Source organism: Amphibalanus amphitrite, unplaced genomic scaffold (genome assembly GCF_019059575.1).
Source record: "Amphibalanus amphitrite isolate SeventyFive unplaced genomic scaffold, NRLGWU_Aamphi_draft 000776F_arrow, whole genome shotgun sequence".
In the NCBI taxonomy this organism is placed as follows: Eukaryota; Metazoa; Arthropoda; class Thecostraca; order Balanomorpha; family Balanidae; genus Amphibalanus; species Amphibalanus amphitrite.
In genome coordinates, this window is record NW_024882270.1 from 90,128 (window position 1) to 105,594 (window position 15,467).

At 55.5% G+C, this 15,467-nt stretch overlaps 1 protein-coding gene across 2 annotated transcripts; it reads left to right on the forward strand.

The window, feature by feature from the left end:
- Positions 1 to 2,162: 2,162 nt before the first annotated feature.
- LOC122365992 (serine/arginine repetitive matrix protein 2-like) lies at positions 2,163 to 15,042 on the forward strand. 2 transcript variants are annotated; one of them, XM_043337704.1, is made up of 2 exons: positions 2,163 to 3,446; positions 13,500 to 15,042. In XM_043337704.1, the coding sequence occupies exons 1-2, from the start codon at positions 2,507 to 2,509 to the stop codon at positions 13,589 to 13,591; spliced, it is 1,032 nt and encodes a 343-aa protein (XP_043193639.1). In that variant the 5' UTR covers positions 2,163 to 2,506; the 3' UTR covers positions 13,592 to 15,042. The 2 variants fall into 2 exon arrangements, with proteins under 2 accessions (XP_043193639.1, XP_043193640.1); XM_043337705.1 differs by lacking the exon at positions 2,163 to 3,446 and adding an exon at positions 8,620 to 11,843.
- The last annotated feature ends 425 nt before the right edge of the window (positions 15,043 to 15,467 follow it).

Genomic DNA, 15,467 nt, shown 5'->3' on the forward strand with positions numbered 1-15,467 from the left:
GCCAGGGGCACCAGAGGTCTGCCAGGGGCACCACCGGCCTCGCAGGGGCACCTTGGGCCTGTCAGGGGCACCACGGGCCTGCCGAGGGGCACTTCAGACTTTTCAGGGGCACCAGTCCTCTCCGGGCGCAGTGGTACCAGCGGCTTAGCAAGGGCACCCGAGGCCTGCCAGGGGCACCAGCGGCCTAGCAAGGGCACCAGAGGCCTGCCAGGGGCACCACAGGCCTAACAAGGGCACCACGGGCCTGTCAGGGGCACCTTAGGCTTGTTAGGGCCCAGGGACACCACAGTCCTTCCAAGGGCACCGCAAGCCTGTCAGGGGCACCAGAGGCCTGCCAGGGGCACCACAGGCCTAGCAAGGGCTCCACTGGCCTGTCAGGGGCACCTCAGGCTTGTCAGGGCCCATGGGGCACCACAGTCCTTCCAGGGGCATTACAAGCCTGTCAGGGGCACCAGAGGCCTAGCAAGGGCACCACAGGCCTGCCATGGACACCACAGGCCTGCCAGGGGCACCACCGGCCTTGCAGGGGCGCCTCAGGCCTGTCAGGGGCACAACGTGCCTGCCGGGGACACTTCAGGCTTGTCAGGGGCGTTACAGTCCTGTCAGGGCCCAGGGGCACCAGGCCCGTGGTGTCCCTGCTAGGCCTGTGGTGCCCCTGGCGGTTCTGTGGTGCCCCTGTCAGGACTGTGATACCCCTGATAGGCCGGTGGTGCCCCTGGCAGGTCTTTGGGCCCCCGGGCCTCAAGGGGGGGCCATGGCCCATGTGACCCCCCCCCCCCTTGGATCCGCCACTGCTTTTCTTAAATCTTAGGGTACTAAATAGAAATGCATTATTTTTTGCCTATTCCTTGCGTTGTTTAGCATGGAAATAATTGATAGGAGATTATTACAATTCCTGACAGCTGGTCTGGTCAAGCAACAAACACCACTCTCGCATTTTAATTTAACATCATAGGCTCAGTGAAATCGCCCGAAGGAGAAGTTGGATGCAGACAGCCCTCGGGGAATACCGGTTTGCTACAGCAGCGCTGAACACGCCACGGAAGTTCTTTGTGTCTCCGCTCTGTTCCGGAACGCCGGGTAATTGTGCAGATTTCAGCAGGTTCGGTAAGAGTCGCAGCTTCCAAATCGCTTCGATCTGAGGCCCCTATAGTCCAGACGACGGTGGCCAAGATATGCTGACGATGTACGGCAGAGATCCTAGCGCGTCCAGAAATCACCGACGCACCAATCTCGCTGAGCCAATATTGTCTCCGACGCCCTGATCATCCGCTAACATGATCGATATAGTCCGGGAGAGACCGGCATTGTACGGGATTGGCCGAACGCTTCATGTCCGCTGAACGGACTTCTACCCTCTCCTCTCCTCTCCTCTCTTTCTTTCTCTCTCTCTCTCTCTCTCTCTCTCTCTCTCTCTCTCTCTCTCTCTCTCTCTCTCTCTCTCTCTCTCTCTCTCTCTCTCTCTCTCTCTCTCTTACTCTCTCTCTTCTCTCTCTTTCTTTCTTTCTTTCTTTCTTTCTCTCTCTCTCTCTCTCACTCTCTCTCACACACACTCTCTCTCTCACTCTCTCTCTTCTCTCTCTTTCTCCCTCTTTCTCTCTCTCTCCCCTCTCTCTCTCTCTCTCTCTCTCCCTCTCTCTCAAAGTTACATGACTAGATGTTCATAATGGTAAATTATATTAAACTGAACACAAGCCGCCAGATGCAGCAAATTTACGTGAACCGATCGCACGCTCACAATAAGCGCTCAATTGCAGCCGAGATTGAACTACTAAGATAGCAAGCGGTTGTGATTTGTGAGACGACATGTAAAACCCCACAGACAGTTCAAGCGTCCGGCGCGCAATTCTTTCTGCGCCATATTTTATGTTGTTTATGTAGTCAGGAGCACAGTGCGAAGTCAGCCTTACCAACCTACCTGGTTGTTACCGTCGCTACGAACGGCCCGGCAGCCCTGACAGAAGCTTAAGGTGACTAAAGTGCTTTCGAAATGATTGTTTATTTAAATATTCGTTCCTCAAATGTCCTCGTTATGAGGCATCCGCCTGTGTTAGGAGAAGGATTTTGCAATTGTTCAGTGTGCCTACTGCATCCCTGGTATAAGCTGGTCCCAAACGCTACATTTATATTGAACGCTGGTTGGTGCCGCCTGTCGGCACAGGCTCGCTCGGTTAAGTGGCGGCCGGAAATTTCCAGCTCGCGACACTCGCTGGAAACCTGAGGAACGTCTAGGAAAGGTCTAACGAAGACGTTATCTGGGCCTACCCACCGGACCATCGGAGAGGGAGGGGGAGGGACTGTGCGTCAATGAGCGGTAATTGGTCGGCGCTGCCCGGGCGGCACGGTCCGGCCCGACGACGGGTGCGCGCGGGCCCGGCGTTCGGCAGCTCCGGTAGATCGATGCTGGGCTCGTGGCGCCGCCGCCGCCGCCGCCGCCGCCGTCGGCCGCCGCAGACCACCTGGTGCACCTGGTGCCGTCAGTCGGACGTGGTGACCAGCGCCGGCCATGGCCGAGCCGTCAGAGCCGTGGACGCCCGCCCGGCACCGGCAGCGGGAGCCGCCCGCCGACCTGGCGCTGCTGGAGCGGCGCAGCAGCAGCGCCGGCCGCTGCCGCAGCGGCGGCTCCTCGCCCTACCAGCAGCGGCACCTGGACGACGACACGCTGCGGCTGCAGTCGCGCAGCGCGTGCTGCGTGCACCAGGCCACCGCCAGCTGGTCCGAGCGGCCGACGCGCAGCACCAGCCACCTGCAGGGCTGTGCGCGCGACCCGGCAGCGCCGTGCGGCTCCCGGCCGCGGCACCGGCACCGGCACCCGGCCGGTCGCAGCAGCAGCCGCAGCCGCAGCGGCGACAGGAGCCGTCACCGCGAGCGGCGCCGGCTACCGCGCCAGGCGCACAGCCTCGACTGCCGGCCGCAGACGGGCCGCGCGCCGCTCCTCCGACAGAGCACCGTCGCCGTGGCCAGTGACGAGGAGTACGTGCCGGGGAGTCCCGCGCCGCTGCACCACTGCCGGTCGCCAGTGGGAAGCTGTCGCTCGCCAGTGGGTAGCTGCCGTTCGCCACTAGGCAGCTGCCGGTCGCCGCTGGGCAGCTACCGCTCTCCTCTGGGCAGCCGCCGCTCCGGTCTGGGCCGCCAGTCCACCTGTGAGATCCCCGAGGACTTTGGCCCGCGTCGCTCGGCGGCCTCGTCCGTGGTGTCGCGCTCGGGGCTCTCCTGTTCGGCGTCGCTGGTGGATCTGGGCTCCGCCGGCGCCGAGATGGCCGCGCCCATGCTGCCCGTGCTGGCGCAGGTGCTGTGTACGCGCGCCGCGCTGGCCCGGCGCGGCGAGAAGCGGCCCGACCAGCGGCTGCGCTGGGCCGTCATCATCACCGGACTGCTGCTGCTGGCCGCCGCCGTCGTTATGGTCGGCGTCACGCTCAAAATGGCGCCCAACATCGACGACGTGGGTGAGTGGCGCCCTTCGGCTGTTTGAGGCAGGTGGCTGCTTCACACCACTCTGCTTCATGAGCCTCACCCCGCACCCCACTCCCCATGGTGCTGGCAGGTGACTCCCGAGAACATCCCATTGCAAGAGAAGAGAAAAAGTTCTTACAAATGAAAAGGACGAAAGGAATTAGGTTAAATGGGTGTATTTTCAGCAGAGTTGCTGGACCTGAGCGAGATGCTACTTGGCGGGCGAAAGCGATGCGCTTATTTTTACGTTTTGTTTAATCATTATATGCTTACCTTTATATGATATGTACGCATATAGGCCGGTAAGAATGCTGATTTCTAAGCCTTATTTTGCCCAAATTAAAAGTCTTCTGTGCTTAGAAAGCCTCCATCCATTTTCGGCTGGCTTAAGTTATAAATTGTGTTTGTTCTGAACAGTTGTTCTGCACCATCTTAGACGTAACACCGGAATCCTAAATTTTGCGGAGAAGAAACCGAGAAACGTAGAAACTTTATGACCTTGTGAATTAAACAAAGATTTTAGTATAATCATAGCATCAAAGGATGAATCCAGAATAATCATCACCACAATACAATGTGCAGATTTGTGCTGACAGCTGGTGCCATTATTTGTCACACAAGTCGTCGGTCGGTCCGGCTCGAAACAGATGTCCTTCAAGACAGGGCACGCTATTCGCTGAAGCCTCTGAGTGACATTTCGAGCTGGGACGTCTAACCGCACTGGGGCCGTAACTGAGAGACGGGTGACCTGACGGAGCTGTTCCGCGGCCCCAGGCGCCAGCAGGCCGGCGAGCTTTAGCAGAAATTCACGGCGACTTTAACCGGTCGAGGGTGCTCTGACAAAGGTCAACTATGTACTCAGACCAGACGGCCGCCTCAGGTGGGCCTCGGTGGCTCACGGCTGGCCCTGATGGAGGACCAGTCTTCTGCAGCACCGAATTCGCTTTAGTTTATTTATGGACATCATGGAAGCCAAGTTCCACAGAAATGATAGTAAAATAAGAATATTCTTAGCTGCTATTGATACACCTTCCAGACGCTAGAATTCCTCAAATTCTTTTTTAAGCTAGATCGCCAATTCATAAGCTACCAACGATTTAAATCATTTGTTATTTATGCGACTTTTTAGGACATACTATGTATAGCTATTCCAATCGTAACTCCATTCTCACTCTGAATCGACTTATATTTGTGTGATAAGGGAAGAGAGAGAAAAGAGAGAGAGAGAGAGAGAGAGAGAGAGAGAGAGAGAGAGAGAGAGAGAGAGAGAGTGAGAGAGAGAGAGAGAGAGAGAGAGAGAGAGAGAGAGAGAGAGAGAGAGAGAGAGAGAGAGAGAGAGAGAGAGAGAGAGAGAGAGAGAGAGAGAGAGAGAGAGAGAGAGAGAGAGAGAGAGAGAGCGAGAGGGAGAGAGGGGGTCAGGGTGCTTTCCGGCGCGAGTTTAATCAACGCATCGGTTGGGTCACGCCTACACTGCCGCAGGCTGCATTCACACAGCCGTCTAAAACCAGACTCCAGCGGCAGGACCTCTGAGCCTGGGTGACCTGCATTCAGCAGCGGCCCTGATTGGCCGGTGCGGCACGGCCGCGGGGGGCCGCCAGAGGCCGCGGGAGCCGTCAGCGGCAGTTAGCCGGCCTCTCCCGGCCGTCCTCCGCCTTATGTAGCGTTGGCGGCGCTACAATCTCGGCAGTTGTCACATCGATCGCGGCTGTGTCCGGCTATAGCGCTGCTCCGGACTCGGCCAGATCGAGGTCGACACCCGCACACGACCGACCAAGGCCAGTCGAGACCCACGCATTAGAGGCTGCGGCTGCCGAGACGGTAGTGCGCCGGTCGGTCACCCATTCTTTGCTCCTTCATTAGCTTGTTTCGAAAACGGCACGCGCCGATCCTGAGCTGACTCCCCGCGCCACCTCATTCGCTGCTCTCCGAGAATTTAGCCGTTAGAGACGACACGCGTCAACAAAGGTCCAGTCCCCAGCTATCCCCAGCTCCCACGACCCACGCACTGAGCTCTCCTCACGGCTCTCACCACCCAGAATAAGCCGTTCAATCCTCGTTATCGTGTCGAGGATGGGAGAAGTCGAGCTCCGTGTCGGGATATCGGGCCACAGCCGTCCACTGCAGTATCGCTGCCACCCCAGCTCCACTCCAATACAATTGTCGCCACCCCAGTCACACTCCTGTGCTCAATCTTACCAAGTGCTGTAAATGGGCTTTGGCAGCACTGTCTGGAGGCCAGCTGCACTGAACTGCCGTTAAGATAAAATAAATTGCAAAAGTTGGGCACACAAAGTCTATCGTATCTTGATGCTGCCAAGAAATCAGTTCCTCAACTGAACACTCTAGCCAACACCAATAGCACAGCGCTTTACTAAATGTCTTAAGGCCAAACAACAGCACTTCACATGCAGTTCATGAGCCCAGCAAAACATTGTTCGCTGCTTCACGCCCTAAAGTACCGTTGTATCTAAGCGCATGCTGCCGCCCGGCTGGCATAACAATAAATGCGGTGGCGGATGAAGCGCGACAGGGTGAGATTCATTGTGAGGGGACGGTGGAGGAACGGAATATACGGTCACCCGACCAGAGCATCTCATTTTCATCCATCTTTCCTTTATGACCTCAGCAACAAACTGTCCCCTCTCCCAGTTTAAGAGGTGACGGAGATTGGAAAAAGCTCCAAAACTAGGCGTACGTACCTATATCCATCGATAGGGAGCCTATATCATGAATTCGTGTCCTAAACGCATTCCGAATTCATCCTCAATTTAGTATTGATTATTTTCTGTGACTTCGTTGCTACCGTACTACTGTGATCTACGACTACTGTGACCGCACCACTGTAACCGCACCACACCGCTGTGACCGCACCACTGTGACCGCACCACTGCCGAACGTCCCATTGGTGACCGTACTCACCGGTGGGCGGTCGGCCGTCCCACTGGTGACCGTACCCACCGGTAGGCGGTCGGGCGTCCCATTTGTGACCTTACCCACCGGTAGGCGGTCAGCCGTCCCATTTGTGACCGTGTCCGGGAAGCCGGGTCGTCCTGACACCCAATGGATTGGCGCCGCGTCGCGCCGGTGGGCGACTCATTGTTGGCCTGCCAGGCACCGACAGCCACGGAAAGACTCCCCTCCCTCCCTCTCTATCGCCCCCTCCCACCCGACCCCACCATAGCCCGCCCCCTCCCGCCCCGCCCCGTCCCAAGCGACACACTATTACCCCCAACACAGGCACGCAAGACACATCGGCAGTCGGCACCCTCCCTTCCTCCCTCCCATATCCCACATATGAAGTTATACCTTTATATGCTTCAATGTGCGTACTACGTACCTACATTATGAACATTGAACAGATTTTGACATGTTATGTTTTGTTGAAAAAGGCAAGCACATCTAGGTACTTAAAGGTATACCAACAGGGTGCTGAACACTTGCTCAGAAACAGAAATAAAAACCGAGATCGTTTGGTTCCCGATTTGAAAAGGTCGTTTTCATAAAAATGTGGCCATGCTTTATATTCATCAATTCATTTCGCACTACCCCGTCAAATAGCGGCACTCTATTGAAAAGTTTTCACCGGATGTGTCGTCTTTTCCGTGTGCTTTAGACTCCTCAGCTTGATTTAAAAAAACCATCATTACTTTTACAATAAATCAACCATAATCACCGAAGTTATGAAAAATTAGCAGAAAAAATGGTCGTCTAAAAACGTTGTAATTAAGTATACATGTCAAATTTACAGTACCTAAAAGTACCCTTACTGAAATGAATAGTGAGCATGTTTATTTACATAGTACGGTCAGAGTGGTATTGCAAATAAGGTTTACTTCGTGCTTGAGGTATAACGCTGTTCAATCAGAACATTCAGGCTCAGTTATCTATGCACCATCAGACTGGAATATCGGCCCTCGAACCTCAATATTTTCCCTCCTGATCCGAGCTTCAATCATAGCAGTCGCTTTTGTGGGTTTCCTTTGAAATGATGAGCCTTATCTATTCTGGTCGAGGGATGTTTGGGCTTATCTGAATGTCTCTGAGATGCTCCATTGAGTAACTGAATAGCTGACGCCGATAGGATATCAGTTGAGGGCGTCCTTCCCCGGTGTGGGTCAATGATGTGCGCAGACAGCACTAATGGCCAGGCCGGTATGAAGGACATAGGTACGCGTATATACCGATAGGAACACACGACAACCAAGGGGCGGTATAACGATGTAGGATTTCTGGTACAGCGGAGTGACGGCCAATGCACCAATGCTGGCTACATCACCGTGGCCACGTGCTGAATAGCCGGCCAATTACCGCTGGCTGAAGTAGGTGTGCACGCAGCACCCCGTTCTGACCCAACCCGCTTCCTATCGGTTAGTGCTGAAGCTCTCACACGTCCTTCACAATGTAGCCTACCCGTCAATGTATAAAGCTAATCAAAGAAGCAGCACCGGTCCTGTCAGACCCCACGTCACCTATTGTTCAGCAGCAACTTCATATCATCGGATCGCCTCCGAATCTCATATCAGCAGCGGACCGTCACAAGACTGCCGTCATGCCAGCCCGCATACTTTCACCGGACGTCGCAAACACGTGACATCACCGCTGACATCACTCCATTGACGTCATCAGTACAGTCCTCTGACGTCACCGTGCACTGCGCGGCGGGCTGATCCGCCCCCACAGTGCCGCGATAGTCCGCCGTGCCGACGCGACGTACTGTTTACGCACGGCCGTGAACGGTCGGCCCGGTCGCAGGCGTGCCCTTGGAGCGGCCGCAGAGGAGAGGGCGGCGCCCGGCGGCACTGTGCGCTAACCGGTCTGGCGGTGGTCCAGGCAGGCCGGCCGTCACCTGACTCTCACCGACAGTCCGGCCGGCCCGCGCGCTCTCGACGGTCGCCGGTGAGCAGTGAGAAGCGGTGAGAGCTCAGTGGTGAGCGGTGAGAGCTCAGTGGTCAGCGGTCATACGTGTGTGAGACAGCCAGCTTGTTGTGCGGTGCTGAAATCGCTACTGAACGGTGAAACCCACGTAGAGCGACACGTAAACATTGACTGACGGAGTGAGTGAGAAACAGCTGTACTGCGGCAAGTAGTAAATAGTTCCCGTTGACGGGAACTACAGACGTTTTGCGACTTTTCGCATCAGCGGCAACAAGTTCGACAAACAAGTGTCATGGAGGCCGATCTGAGACGGGCGCCGGCTCCGCACGATGACGGGCCGGCCCTCCAGAAGCAGCGGGCCGTCTGGACGGCGGCGGTCGAGGCCAGCGACCCGCGCCGCCGGCGGGCGCGCAGCGAGCTGACGCCCTCGTGCTCCCCGGAGCCGGAGCAGCTACCGGAGCCGGAGCCGGGAGTGGCGGAGCAGCCGGCGCGAGGCGGCGGGTCGGTGTCCGTGGACCAGTCGGCCGTAGCGCCGGCCGTGCTCAGCTACCCCTCCGAGCTGCACCGCGCCGGGCGGCTGATGGTGATGGTGGCGGCCACCTCTCTCTGTCTGTACCGGTGCGCCGGCCCGCTCCGCCTGCCGCCGCTGCCGACACTCTGTCTGCCGCCGCTCGGCATTGAGACGTTCGTCGGCGGCGTAAGGCTCTCCGTCATCTAACGGCCGCTCGTCACCCCTGGTCGGCTCGTAGTCATCAGTAGAAAGACGCGGCCCGCCGCCGTCGTAGCTGAAGACGGTAGAGCGGTGCACTGAAGCTGAGGACGGTAGAGGGATGCACCGGAGTGTGCTGGCTGTGAGACGCGCGATACGGTACCTTCAGAGTGGGCTGTTTCCGTGTGGAAGCCCGTCTGTGGGCTGTGGTTCCGTGTGAGGGGGCCTGGCTGTGGGCTGTGGTTTCGTGTGAGGAGGCCTGTGACTGTGGGCTGTTCGTGCCTTCTGTCTATTGTCTGTCGTACCTGACATCCCCAGCTGTGAACTGATCAGGGCTACCCAATGAACTATGACTTGCAGTCGTTATCTGGATGGCTGCTGGCATGACTACTCCATGAGTTGGTATACCAGATTGTGTGGGTTGTATGCGGTTCCATTCACTTTACCCATGTCCCATTGTCCAGTCCGTTGTTCGTTAGGAATCGAAGCTTTGTGGAGTCCTATCCTATGTAAATGTCAGTATTGTCGGGGATGAGTATTTGTGCTGAGCGAAAGTCGATATTTATGCGTGTGTGATGTTCACCCAGGCAGGTGGACCCTAATTGTCGAAGCGCCTCAGTGGTGCCCGATGCATTTTAGTCCTGGTGTCCCCGGTGAGTCGTATAGTGGCAGCTGTGCTGTGCTGTCCTGTGTCCTGTGCGGGTGTCAGTCAGTTCGTCCACCTACCCACACACCACGCGTGGCCGCGCCCACCAGCCTCACCCCTCGATCATCTCTGAGCTGGCTCTCGGCCAGACACGCAGCCCACTCAGCGCGTTTGTGACAGGCGCGGCGCCTCCCCCGCCGTGAGCTATCAGCCCCGCCGGCGGCGTCCGCTCGTCTCCGCCGACGATGCGTGTCGCGGCGGCGTTTGGAGCTCGGCTGTCCGGAGATGGGCTCGGAAACACGGGAAGGGCTTCCCGGAGACATCCAATTGTCAGCTTGATGTCGTCGTTTAAAGTCGGCCAGGGCCGGCCGGGGTCGCCGGGGGCGCCGGGGCGCGCTGTCACCGATCCAGGTCAGAGCAGGTCGTCGGATGCAGGGCGGCCCAGGATTTGGCGCTGCCAGCGGCGCCGATGTGGGCTGCGATCCAGACACAGAAGGCGACTTTGTAGCCGGTCGGCGGGTATAAACAGTGCGCGCCGGCTCCGAAATAGCGCTCGGCCGAACGGCCGGCCCCGAGAGCGGCGCGATGAGCCTCAGTAGGGCGCCGGCGGTGGACGGAGCCGCTGAACGTGCAGAACACCGTCACTTGGTCAGCCAGACTGTCTGACAGAGCAGCGTCAGCAGGCAGACGGTGCCGTGTCAGGACGGCATTCAATCTCAAGACAGAGCCGAGAACATATCAACTTAGCTCCGACCCACACAGTCGGTAAATAACAGCGGACAAACAAGACCACCAGCTGGATCTGGTAAAACTATACCAATGATGGATTGGATCATCACAAGAGCAGCAAAACCACAACAGCGTGCTTACTGAAGACATCAATCCTGACATCATTGAATCGTGACGGCAATTCGATCTCGCTCGCCGTCGGCAACAGTCGTCCAGCACCGCGCACCTCATCAACTCGGATTGACGACCAGCTTTCGGACTCGGGAGGCACTTGAGGCTGACGTACAAGAAAAGTTACGGCGAGCGCGTGACTGTCAGCCAAACCAGGCGGTCCAATTTAGGCGGGCGTGCAGTGGCTTCCCGAGTGCTGTTCTTGGCCGCCACCCAGTCACAAGAGCAGTTAATCATTGGCTGAGCTGCGAGATGGAAGCCCGTTGAGCTTGGACCACTCGGCATCCATTCGGCATCCGTCTCTGGCATCGCCTGTGGCTCCCGCCTGTGGATTCGACTAGATCCCGTCCGTGGATATCGTCCGTGACTCTCGTCTGTGACACCAATCAGCGACATTCTTGACAGCTCCGGCCATCACCGTGCGTATGTGCGTGTATGCGAGTGTGCTGGTTCCACTGCTCGGGCGCCTGCTGACCACCGCTGGCGATCTCAGCGTGCGACCACTGACAGCCGGCCGGCCGGTTGGACGCGTGCCACTCATGTCCGTCTCGTCGGAGCCATCGACGGCCATTCCGTCCGATGTCGGTGCTCTCGCCGACGGGGGCGCGACCGCCTCCGACACGGAGTCATCAGCGGGCCGCGCCGTGGTCGCCCCGCCAGCCGAGCCCGCTCTGAGTGGACGCCTGACCCGCTGCGAGGTAGACATCGGTTTGGATGTGATCGAAGAGGACGGCGGACCCGTCCCGGAGCGACGGCACAGCGCCGCGGACGCGCTCCACATGGACGCGCTGCACTACCGGCTCAGTCTGTACCTCAACGACCGGGAGCCCGTCGAGCAGCGGCGCCGCTCCCGGCACCGCGTGGCGCGGCGCAGCAGTGAGCTGGTGCCGCGGCCGGCCGGCGCCAGTGCCGCTCTGTGCCGCCGTCACTCGGAACTGCCGGCCGGCCGGCGCGTCTCTCGGCAGGCCTCGGAGCTCTCTGTGTCGACCACCGGTCGGAAGTCGGGCCGGCGCCACTCGCGGCGCCCCTCGTCCCGGCCGGCCTCTCGGTCCGGCTCGTGCGGCGGCAGCTCGCGGCGACTGCACGGCAGCCAGCCGGGCCTGCTGCCATCCAGCGAGCTGGAGCCCAAGGAGCGCCGGCGCCGGCAGATCGTCATGGCCGTGATGGCCGGCGCCTTCATCATCGTCTCCATGTCCGTGGGACTCATCTTCGTGATGCTCTACCTGACCTCCTCCGAGGGCGAAACGGATGGAATTGACGGTAAGGCCGCAACCTGACCCCCGAGGGTGACACGGATGGAACAGACGGGAGTACCGCAACCACGAGCAGGACCTGCGGGCAGCATTTCTGCCGTAAAACGTATAACTCAGTATACGGGTTCCTTGTCATCTATATCGTCGATAACAGAAAGCAGGGAAGGAAAAATAAGACAAGGAAAATGAAAGAAAGACTTATTGTGAAAAGTTCATACAAAAAAATAGGCATAAATGCTTCGGCATCGTCTTCTTGTCACAGAAACATAGGCCTACTGACATCATGTGCATTAGATACTAGATGTTTTTGTACTTTGGGATACCGAGACGTTTTCATAACATTTTATGACACACCTATTTATGTCACAGTCCGAACTTTGTAATGGAACCATCCTCGCTCGACACTAGGCACGTTCAAATCAGGCTCGCTAGTCTCAACCATGCAGAGCGGGGGGTGTTCTCTCAGGGGGCCGCCCAGCAGACAGTTGTCCCCGATGACCTCACTGTTGCCGCTACCGGATATGTGTTTGGAATAATAATCGGATTATGGTGATGATGTCCTATAAATTGACGACAGAATTATGCCAGAAACGCCTCACTAACATCACAACGCTTCTGTTCGGTGTATTAACACCGGAAACTTTATCAGCTCGGTTTGTTTCTTTTCAGAGTATGGTAGAGGCGCTGGTTAAATATTTACCCACTCTCTTCATTATTGTTTAAGTTTCGAGGGACTTCCCCAGTGTATTTCCATATTAAGCCCTCCACTGCACAAGTCACTCGCGTTATGAAATATGCTGGAATACTAGGAGTTTTCCTAGCAGTTTTCACGACGGGCTATCCGGCGAATGCACCTGATTTGACCAAATCTGCACCTAATTTCTTTTACAGCAAATATCTTCATTTTATGAATTTATTTCAGTGTTTTAATCGATGATGCTCTCTGATAATATGACAAAGCAGGCATATAAGCAATTAGTGCAACCCTAGCTGAGTAGCTGCTAAGAGATACACTGAACCTGATTTGACCAGATCTGCACCTAATCTGTACCAGATGTGCACCAAATGTGTACCAGATGGCCGTCGTAAAAACGGCTACTATCTCTCGGGATTTTAATAGGTAATCGAAACATGCGCCTTCATTGCGTGTAAAGGTTTGATCATCTAGTTGACCATTTATCAGATCTGATAAATGTGTTAATAGTTTAACACATCTATGTGTTAAACTGGGGGCATAAAATGTTTGGATCGAAACGGATGCCTGGCAGTTTTTGTTTTTTGTTTGCCGGAACGGGCCATACCCAGGAGATACCAGCAGCTGGGGAGTGTTTGCTCTCCCTCAGCAAACTCTCGGCCACGGGGATCAACCTTGTACCAACCAGCGCCCGGGCTGCAGGAACACGGGCCTGGTCTGCCTTTAAATAGATCGGTTGGTCCGGAGGCATGTCCCGAGAGCGCAGCCTCATTTAAGGTCCCGAATAAGATTTCGGGGCCACAGGGCCCGATAAATCAGGGTATCCCAAGTGCCAAAAATGTCACCAGCATTAATGTAAAAAATATGCGGACAAGGATGTCCCGATTGCCAGCTGCCAGCAACTAAGCAATAAAGTTTACGACGGGAACCATCTTATTAATTGTGACATAATCTCTGTTTGTGTTGCAGTCCGAAAAGAAAACGAGGAGATCTACCGAGGTCTGAAGCCCTCGTTCAACCAGACGACGACAGCGGCCAGTGCGCTGGACGACAACAGATAGCCTGCTGGGACCGACCGGGGCAGAGCTGGGAGCCAGCGCGCTGGCCGGCGGGACAACGACCGTGACCGTCGAGCCATGACTCTGACCTGACAGGTCACTGCTCCGAACCCGGCCCGGCTCCAAGTCTGACACCGACCTGACCGGTCACCTGGCTCTCTGCAGGTCCGACTGGGCCGGTTCAGGACCGCTACCCCTGTGAGTTTGGTCCGGGTCGGACGGCTGATCTGCCTGCTGTCCTATAGGCTCGATCTGGACCAGACCACTGGTCTGAGACTAATCGGTTCGATTGTGGTCTCGCTAGGGCTCGGTACTCTGTAGCGGGTCTGGTGGTTCAGGAAGAACGGACGGTCTGCTGGCCGTATTACTAAATGGCCAGGGTTGACCCTTTACAGAGCCATTGGCTAATAAGACGCTGATATGGTACTGAAAAGCGAACTCACAAAGTGACGCTATGTGCTTTTTATAAATTAATTTTGAAAATATGTTTAAATGTTGTAACAAACCCGCGAAGGACTCTTTACGACCATTCTAGAGGCGTGTTCTCAAATGCATTTGATTTTTTACTAGTGTGTCTTCTCTATTGTATGTAAGTACATAATTATTCTAGCATCAATGAAAATTTTGTGACATATTTGTCGTTTCTCTTTATGCCCGCTTCGGTGCCTATTAGATGCTCAGAAGGATGTTGACAAAAAGCCATCGGTGAAATGGTGTTCTGCGCTCATTAAAAAAACTGTTGCTGCAGCGATAGCTGCAGACGTCGCCACTAATGCTCAGAAGCCAATGAAATGTCACGTTGGAGCGGCGGTCGGCCCCACAGACGCCAGCTCCATGTATGTATCGGTGTTGGTGCGAGTTCCCAAGTGGGTATGGGTATGACAGACCAACACAACAGACTGTTCCCGTGCAGCGGTGAGGGGTCAATGGTTGGCCCTGTGTTGTGAGACCCGTGGAATTATTATGTCCTATGGTGTATCTGGCAGGGCAGGTGGTGTCAATAACTAGCCGTCTCTCCACATGGAGTGTCTCGTGGTGACCTGACCGCGCTGGTCGGGCGCCCCGGGGTCGGACTGTCGGACAGCGGGTGCTGAGCGATACTGAGCGAAAGATGTGTGAACTGTGCGAACAGTATGCGTGCGTGTGCCGTTGGCTGTTATATGGAGAGGGCAGCTCTGTGCGAGGTATCGATCGGTTGCTGACAGGTGGGGACATCGTATTTGGTTACGTTTCAGGTAAACCAAACATCGGGTCGATGTTCAGATTGAGTTGTCAATTAATGTTTGCCGTTTTCCGTGTTGCATTGGTGTAGTTGAAAGATACTGCTGTTGTTGAATGTGTCGACTGAATACGCACCCAGATAGTACCGACAACATGTACCGACAACATGCAGGTATAAGCTGTAAGTACCGTTTAGAACATTTATCGATCGAATACACAATTCGGTACAGTCATCTGCACTAAGATATCTTCCGCCTCATTGGTTGTCAAAAGAACTCATCAAAGTGCTTCGAAATAGAAAAACAGTTAACAAGACGCAAGACAAGTTATAAAATTGAGATATAACCTCGTGGATCAATCATATGCACATATCATATGCCTTGCACTATCATTAAGGCTACTTACTAAATCTTAAAACAGTTGTAATTCAGAAAAATAATTACCGAACTAAATTTGAATATCTTGAGCCGTTCCACGCACTTCCTACGCATTCGCACCGCACTAGAATTTACAGATCGGCCAAAAATAAAAATATTAGGTAGGAAAAAATAGATATTTCGACATTTGATGACTAAGTGACTGACTCATGCATACTAATGACAGACCGGAGGGACGAAATGACTGCAATAAGGGCACTGTACAATAACATTTAAATGAA